Raw genomic sequence first — 8,405 nt, 5'->3', positions numbered from 1 at the left:
TTGTTTCGTGTTCCCATGGGTATTCCTAGTCTTACTGAGAAGGCTGTACTGGGCTGGAAATGGCTCAGCAGTTAAGAACGCCTGTTGCTCTTGCAGAGGACCTGGGGTGGACACCAGTTCTACCACAAACATTGCAGTGTGCAGGACCTAGGGACCCCGGCATTTGGATACATCATCTCAGCCTCCCCGGTTCTTTCAGTGGCATGGGCAGCCTCCTCGTCTCACCCAATCCAGATCTGTAAGGCTCCTTCCTTGCCCTGTCCTCAATACCTAGTGGGTGTGAGCTGGGTGCCACACACAGCTCTGCAGCCGTTTCTGGGATTGTGTCCCCTGAGGATCTGTCCACACCTCAGGAGGGACCTTGGAGCGCATGTAGCCCTTGGCCTGAGCCCCCGTCACCGAGAGAAAGGAGGCTATTGCCAAGGACTCCAGGGGAGTGGACTCTGCTCTGGTCCAGACCCAAGGCACCCAGCCCTCCTGGAGACAATGTATGAGCCGGGCTGGGCCTCTAGACACAGCCCCTGCCGCCCCACCCCAGCCAGGGTGGTGCTTGTGTGGGAAGGACTTTAAGTTCAGCCGCCAGACCCCTGATCGGGAGAGGCAGAGAGAGCTGGCCACCATGCACAGCTCCCACGGCCTCTGGGTGATGCTGCCACCACTGCTGCAGCTGCTGACTGCCACAGGGCCCACCACAGCCCTCACAGAGGACCAGAAACAGAACATGGTGAAGCTTCACAACTCCTACCGTGCCCAGGTGTCCCCTCCTGCCTCAGACATGCTGCAGTTGGTGAGTGTGCTGGGGTGCCCAGTGTGCTGCGGTGCCTACCTCCTGGGGTTGAAGGGGTGCCAGGCAGGCCCACCACAGGCCCCTTTCCTCACCTCACTGCCCATGGGGATGCTCTCTCAGCCATCCTCTCAGACTCCTTCCTCTGGTCAATGACAGAGTCCCTGGAGATAGCTGTATAACACACTGGCCAGACTGAACTGAGGTTCAGAGGGACTTGCTGGGGCTTAAGCCCTGGCTCCCCACACCAGGGGCCTCCTCCTGCAGATAAGCTGACCTGGAGGGGAGGAAGAGGAGGAAGAGGCACAGGACCCAGAGAGTGCTGGGGAGGGAGAGCAGGCCCTCGAAGGGCTCTGGGGCCCACAGCTCTGGTGCTTTCTCCAGCACCAGGACTTGTGGCTTAGGGCACATCCCGTAACATGTGGAGCCTCACCTGTAAAGTGAGGTCACAAGCACACCCACATGCATGGGCTGAATCTCACACATGTAATTCTGCATGTGGTGAATTATAAAAACAAACATGTAACACAAATACAAACTATAAAACAGATAAGCGCATGGACCACAGGAGCCAGAGGCAGGGTGGTGGTGGCCAATCCAGCAGTACTGTCAGATGACAAGCTTGAGGCAGGATGACTGCTCTGGCTTCAGGTGATAAAGTGAGAGTCCCTCCCTTTCTGTCATCCCTGAGGTCTGACTGGTCCACCCCACCCCCAGGCACCCTCTGGTGGCCAAGAACCCCTGAGCTAAGAGCCAGGTCACACCTGGGAAATACAGTAGCCCACCTGGTTTAGGTTAGCTTGTCCCTTGTGGCTTGGTGACTCTGAGGGGAGCCTTTTCCTGATGGACAGTTAGGTCCATCCCTGCCCTGCAGGTCAGACAGGATGACTGTGAAAAATGCTCACAGCACTGCAACCATTCTCAATCCCATTGTCCTTGGCAACCAGGAACTGCAGACCAATCAAAAGCCTGGGTCCTAGTTACCAGTTCTGTCTGACTGAGACCCAGGCTCACCCTTTGCCATCTGTAGAGGCCGCACACCTTGCTGTCCAGTGTGCACTTTGCTCAGGGTGCCCCCCACCCGGCTAGCACCTTGTCTTTTAGCCCTGTCTCTTTCTCCTCCCTCAGCCTGGCTGCACTGCCTTGCCATGTGCCACCCTATCCAGTCACCTGTGCCACAGAACACAGAGCATGTGGCCATGCTCCCCGAGTGACTTATTAGCTCTTGGTTCTTGCTCCCACTCTAACCTAGTCTAGTGCCCAGGACTACTGAGTGGCAGGGTAGATGGACCGACTTCCAGGAAGAGAGGACCATGGTGCTTGCAACAGCACAGACTGGGAAGTCCTGGGTGGGACTTCAGACATAGCCTCATCTTGGAGGTTAGAGCTGGGCAGCTTTGAGCTTGCTTCTTAGTCTTTTTTTTTTTCTTTTGTTTTGTTCTTTGGGGGTTTTTGTTTTGTTTTTTCAAAATAGGGTTTCTCTGTGTAGCCTTGACTGTCCTGGACTCGCGTTTGTAAACCAGGCTAGCCTCGAACTCACTGCATCTCAGTCTTATCTATTAAAGTACCCACAATGCCCAGCACAGTGGCAGATGGAGATTATGCTACTGCCTGTCCTAAAAGGGGGCGTGTCTGTCTATCCTGGGGACTTTGGGTTGCCCTAGCCTCCCCCCCCCCAATCCTGGTTTCTACTCCCAACTGCCCATTACTGCCAGAGTCCGGAGACCACCCAGACCAGTGATTAGAAACAAAGAACGATCAGGGCAGGGCCACCAGGTGTCCATCAAAACAGTTGCCCAAGCAAATCTGATGGCGGGTTCCCTCCCCAGAGGAAGAATGGGCTCCCTAAAGCTATCCTCTACCCTTCATGCAAGCACTGTTAAGTGTGCACCTGCACTCACACATGTACGTACACAATTAATCTTCAAAACTGAACAGAGAGAGAAAAGGACTCATCTGAGTACTGCAGTGGTTCTGGCCCAGTTCAGGCTCCCGTGAGGGATCCAGGCAGCTGCTCCCTAAAGCACTGAGTGGGTGGGAAGCGGGCATGGTCCACAGCCTCCCTGGGTTGCCCACACCCTTGCCGCTTTTGGTGGGGCTGTCAGGCTCTGGAAGCCAGGGTGTAGGGGGTGTCGGGGGATGGGGGGTGGGCAGAGCCAGGGCAGGCATCCATTTCCAAGGAGAGGCCAAAGGCAGAGTTTAATGGGATCCAGATCTCCCTCCTCAGTCTCCTGGGGTCAGATGTCTTTTTAGTCCCTCCTCCCACACTCCATCTTCTCCCAGCCAGGGACACAGAACCTCAGAGGCATTCTAAGCAAAACTGCCCTTCCCCAGTATCTCCCCTGCCCTGAGACTGCGAGGCACTCTCACTGGAGAATATGGACCTGGGGTCTGACAGCGTTGGCTTAGGCAAGGCTCTGATGACTGGAAGTGTGCCATACAGAGACAGTTTCCTCAGGGCAGAAGGACCCGGTGAAGGTAGTTGAGCACCTGCCAGGGAAGCTGAGGAGGGCCTAGGCAGTGGGGTGGCAGCCCTGTGAGAGGCATGCATGGACCTGAACAAACTACCAGTGTCTCCCCCCACCCCACGTCTCTCTGAACAACTTCAGGTGTGGGAGCAGTTCAAACAGCCCAGTAGGCATCTCTGCCCACCCCCAGCTGCACAGGACACTCAAAGTAAGATCATGATCGGCATCAATTCCCCCGCCCCCTCCACACTTTTCCCATCTCTCTGAAATCCATGAAACTGAGTCAGAACAAGCCAGGAGTCACCTTGTTAAGGGGTGGCGAGGCAAGCCGGTCTCTGGCCTGCTGAGGCTCCAGGGCACCCCAGCTTACTCTAGCCACCCTCGCCTCCCTCTCCTACCTCCCCTGTGGCCCTGCAGAGGTGGGACGACGAGCTGGCCGCCTTCGCCAAGGCCTACGCGCAGAAGTGCGTGTGGGGACACAACAAGGAACGCGGGCGGCGCGGAGAGAACTTGTTTGCCATCACGGACGAGGGCATGGACGTGCCCCTGGCCGTGGAGAACTGGCACGAGGAACGTGAGCACTACAACCTCAGCACCGCCACCTGCGATCCTGGCCAGATGTGCGGCCACTACACTCAGGTGACAGGCATGGCTGGAGTGCGGGGGGGGGGGGGGGCAGGGAGGAAGGGGCGGGGACAAGGCTGACAGCGAGTTCTGTGTGAGCTTGGGGAGGGGGCTCCTGGCGCCACCTGAGGCCTGAGGCCTCTCAGGGGTTGGGCTGACCTCTGCTTGTTGGATGAGCCACGCAATGGGGTGAGGGGTGGGGGCTCTTGGTGTTGGGTAAGGCTACCTGCAAGGTAGGCTGTGCCGGACGGGGGCCACCTGTGGAGATAGGGTCTGGACCTCATGAAGTTGGGGGAGGGCTCCAAGTGTTCGGGCGAGCCACGTGAGTGCGCTCGAGCCTGAGCGCGCGGTTTGGTTTAGACCTCCAAGTGTTGGGTGGAGCCACCTGGTCGGTCTGTGGGCGGGGCGGGCAGGATCTCCAGGAATTGGGTGGCGCCACGTGCTGGGCCAGGTGCGCTGGTTTGTAGTTAGAACAGTACTCCCGATTTGAGCATCCCTAAAAATCTGCACAGCAGTTAGTGCGAGTCAGAGACCCCTCTTTTGAAAATCTCGGTCCCTCATTTCAGCCTGCTGAGAAGGCAGGTGTCACAAGGTTGCGGGTTACCTGAACGCCGTGAATGACTTGGGTGACAGTGGACCCTGGGTCCGCAGATACCCCCCACTTTCCCTTTTCTGCCACTGTCGCTCTTGCCATTTTCGTGTCTGATTTGCTGTTTCTAATCTGCCAAACTGATAACGCAAATAGGCAAACCTGTTTAATTTTTGCTTTAGAACTAGAACGGCCTGTTAAGAGGGAGTGCGATGCGGCTTTCCCAGGTGCCCTTCCCTCACCACTCAGTTCCCAATTCTTCCTCAGTTCAGTCTTCCTAAGTGGCGCTAGCTTTCATATTAAAGGAACTGTTTCCCCAGTGCACGTTTCTATAAAGGATTACACCAGAAACCAAAGAAAACATCCCCGCCTCCCGTCTTCCGTGCCCTTTTGAGCTGGTATTTTTAGCCCTAATCTTAAGGAAATACAAGCACCCACCCAAGTTGGGAAGTTGAAGGTTATAGCACCCCTCCCTCCTGGGACATCCTGAGTCACCCTCACCCAAAACATTCCTGCCAGACTGACCAAGTTGTCTCGGGCTGTGTCCTAAGCTGAGAGCCATCCTGCTCAAACAGGAACCCGCGGAGCCACAGCTAATGCAAGCAGGACTCCTGGGCAACCTGAGCCGAGAAATCCAGGGAAATATGGTATTCTCACCCCTCTCCCCAACCCGGTGACAGGACACATGTTTTGTTTTGTTGCTGTTGTTGAAACAGGGTTTCACTAGGTAGCCCTGGCTGGCCTAAAACTCCCAGAGAGATCTGTCTGCCTCTGCCGTGAGTGCTAGGATTAAGATAGTTTTGTTTCTGTATTTAAGAATATTCTAGCAGTCAGGCCATTCCCAGAGAGAGACTGTTAGGTAAGAATGGGAAGGGTTTTTAAATGACTCCTCCTTGGCCTTTGCTTTGGTTTAAATTCTCCTCTGATCCTTTGCATAGATCCCTGCTTAAAACCTTGTTTAAAAGGGCCAAGCTGGCCAGGCGTGGTGGCGCACGCCTTTAATCCCAGCACTCGGGAGGCAGAGGCAGGCGGATCGCTGTGAGTTCGAGGCCAGCCCTGGTCTACAAAGTGAGTCCAGGATGGCCAAGGCTACACAGAGAGACCCTGTCTTGAAAAACCAAAAAAAAAAAAAAAAAAAAAAAAGGGCCAAGCTGGGTGGTAGTGGCAGCCTACATCTTTGATCCCAGCACTGGATGGCAAAGGCAGGTGGATCTCTGTGAGTTGGAGGCCTGTCTCAGGGGGGGAAAAAAGGGTGGAGGCTATTTCTCTGTGTGGCCTTGGCTGTCCTAGACTCGCTTTGTAGACCAAGCTGGCCTTGAACTCACAAAGATCTGCCTGCCTCTCCCTCCCGAGTGCTAGGATTAAAGGTGTGTGCCACCAGGCCCGGCACCCAGAAACCCTCTCTTGAAAAACCAAAACTAAAACCAACTAACCAAACAAAAACATGAGGATCTTTAGAAAGAGGACACAGAAGAATGGACAGGGGGTATCAGAGGCTTAAAGCTGAGGGAAGACTGAAAGAGGCCTTGGTGACTTCTGTGTTTGGCAGAGGGTAAGACCCCGTTGCTTCCTGCTCTAAGCCCCTGAGCAGTTTTGAGACCACACATGTTCAGGGACTCAATGGCCAAGGCTAGATAGGAAGCTGTGTAGAGCTACACGGGGTGGACTGTGTTAGTCACCTGGCCCAGGGCTAACCGGCTGGGTTTGCCTTCCTTTAGGTAGTCTGGAGCAAGACTGAGAGAATTGGCTGCGGTTCCCACTTCTGTGAGACGCTCCAGGGAGTGGAGGAAGCCAACATTCACTTGCTGGTGTGCAACTATGAGCCTCCGTAAGTGCTGAGGAGCCAGAAGCTTGGGGGGGGGGGGGGGGGTGGGGGCACAGACCTGGGCTCAAGGAAGCTGTAGGTTGCTAAAGTGGGCCCTGTCCCTTCTGGCAGCTGTGACAGCCCAATTGGGGGGTGAGGGGGGCAGGTGTCTGTCTAATCTGGTTAGCCAGAGAAAGCTAGAGAGGGAGCCCGTGGTACCCAGGAAGCAACTCATGGGAGACAGCAGCCCCGTGGGCTCCTGCCAATGCATCTCCTGTGAATCTGGGCAATGAAGTTACTGGCAGGAGGGCGCGTGCGTTCCCTGCAGCAACGGCTTCTCCTTCAGGGGCAACGTGAAGGGGCGCAGGCCCTACCAGGAGGGGACTCCTTGCTCCCAGTGCCCACTTGGCTACAGCTGCGAGAACTCTCTCTGCGGTGAGTGGCAGGCAAGAGCTGAGATGGGTGGGGAGAGTGCGACCCTGTCTGGGTGGCCTAGAGTCTCAGGACTCCCGCCCTGAGAAGCAGGAGACGGGCCTCCGCGATACGACGGCGGGGACCCTCTGCGACTTTCTGCCCTCTCTGCACTGCTGCCTTGGGGCCTCGTTACCCCAAGTGACAGATTTCATTCTACAGAGAGTTGAGATCCAGAGGAGCAGAGTGCGATGCGAGAGGGCGTGGCCGAGCGGGAAGGTCCGGGTGGTGGGCAGGGCCTGCGATGCCGTTGTCTCAGGGAAGCTTGGGCAGGCAGCGGTGGGTGAAGGCGTTAGTTGACAAGAAGTTACCTAACCAGAGGAGCACACCCGTGGCAGAGGAGTGTGGCTGACGCACTCCGGTGGGATCTTGTGCGGTCAGGTGGGATCCCGTTTGCAGCACTAATACTTGGGCTTGCCAAACAGAGCCCATGAAAAACCCGGAAGAGGCGCAGGATTCGCCTCCACTGGTGACCAAGGTCCCTTCCACCCGGGGAACTGACGCGCCAAGCTCCAGGGAAACCAGTACTCAGTCCCTAGCAACCTCCGAGACTACACATTTCTCCTTGGTAACAAAGGTCTCGGACTCCCTGGCAACCGAGTCCTCACCAGCGGTAGAAACAAAGGCCCCATCTTCCCTAGCAACGGAAGGCCCCTCCATGGCAACAAAGTCTCAGTCTTTTCTAATTGAGGTCCCCTCCGTTTCCTCAATGCACACCCAGCCCTCACTGGATGAAGGGCCACTTAACTTCCTCTCATCAACACATATCCTGGTCCCTGAGTCTACGAACAAAGAAGCCAGCAAGTCAAGCACAACATCCATGAGCCCAGAGAAATCTCTGTATTCCAAGATGTCCCTAACAGAGACAGGAGAGTCCGTACTCCTGGCACAGGAGGAGGCTGAAATGGAGGCCGAGTTGCTTGAGGCAGAGGCCGAGTTGCCTGTTTCCAGTGAGGCACTGGTCCCAGTTCCTCCAGCCCAGGACCGCGGTGGGCTGCAGGCCTCACTGGACCACTCAGGCCACCCCGCCTCCACGTCCCTGCCCAACTTGCCAAGTGCCTTGGCTAATGCCACAGGTGGGCGCACCTTGGCCCTACAGTCATCCTGGACAGGTAAGGCCTGAAGCCTTTACTTCCTTTCTTGGCTCCAGAATGCCAGTCTCCTGTACTGGTACCAGCGGTCGGAGCATGGCAGAGCATGCTAAATCTGAAAGATGCTTTCTCCCTGCCTGCAGCCTGTACCTTGCATGGACTGAGTGGAGAGTCAGCAGGGGCTGTTTGCAGGCTGAGGCACAGGCCCATTCCTTTCCGCAGGGGCAGAGGACCCTGAAAAGGCTGGCTTGGATTTGAAGAATTCTGGTCATGTCTGGAGCCCCTTGTTGGGATTGCTGTTGCCTCCCCTGCTGACAGCTGGCCTATTCTGATGGGGACACGCAAAGGCAAGGCCTGGTGAGCCTGGCCTCATGCCCATTCTGGATTCTTTCTCCAAGTTAGAGGCCAGGGCTTCTGAAGCAGGTCCTGCTCTCTCTGCGCCCTCCCCTCTCCTCTCTGCCATGCAGTGCCAGCCCCAAGCTTACCCCCAACCCCAGGAGTGCTTCTTCCATGGGGGTGGGGGCGGGTGCTGCCCTCAGCCAGCTGCAAGCTGTTCTGAGCGATTTTCTAGTGG

The 8,405-nt window shown here is 56.3% G+C and overlaps 1 protein-coding gene across 1 annotated transcript; it reads left to right on the top strand.

Moving 5' to 3' along the window:
* The first annotated feature begins 510 nt into the window (after positions 1-510).
* Positions 511-8,163, top strand: Pi16 (peptidase inhibitor 16). The gene is made up of 6 exons (XM_051153405.1): positions 511-787; positions 3,670-3,891; positions 6,184-6,293; positions 6,616-6,704; positions 7,166-7,852; positions 8,054-8,163. The coding sequence occupies exons 1-6, from the start codon at positions 620-622 to the stop codon at positions 8,161-8,163; spliced, it is 1,386 nt and encodes a 461-aa protein (XP_051009362.1). The 5' UTR covers positions 511-619.
* The last annotated feature ends 242 nt before the right edge of the window (positions 8,164-8,405 follow it).

The sequence above is a fragment of the Acomys russatus genome, chromosome 11, assembly GCF_903995435.1.
Source record: "Acomys russatus chromosome 11, mAcoRus1.1, whole genome shotgun sequence".
Classification (NCBI taxonomy): domain Eukaryota; kingdom Metazoa; phylum Chordata; class Mammalia; order Rodentia; family Muridae; genus Acomys; species Acomys russatus.
This window is presented reverse-complemented; position numbering and strand designations above follow the sequence as displayed.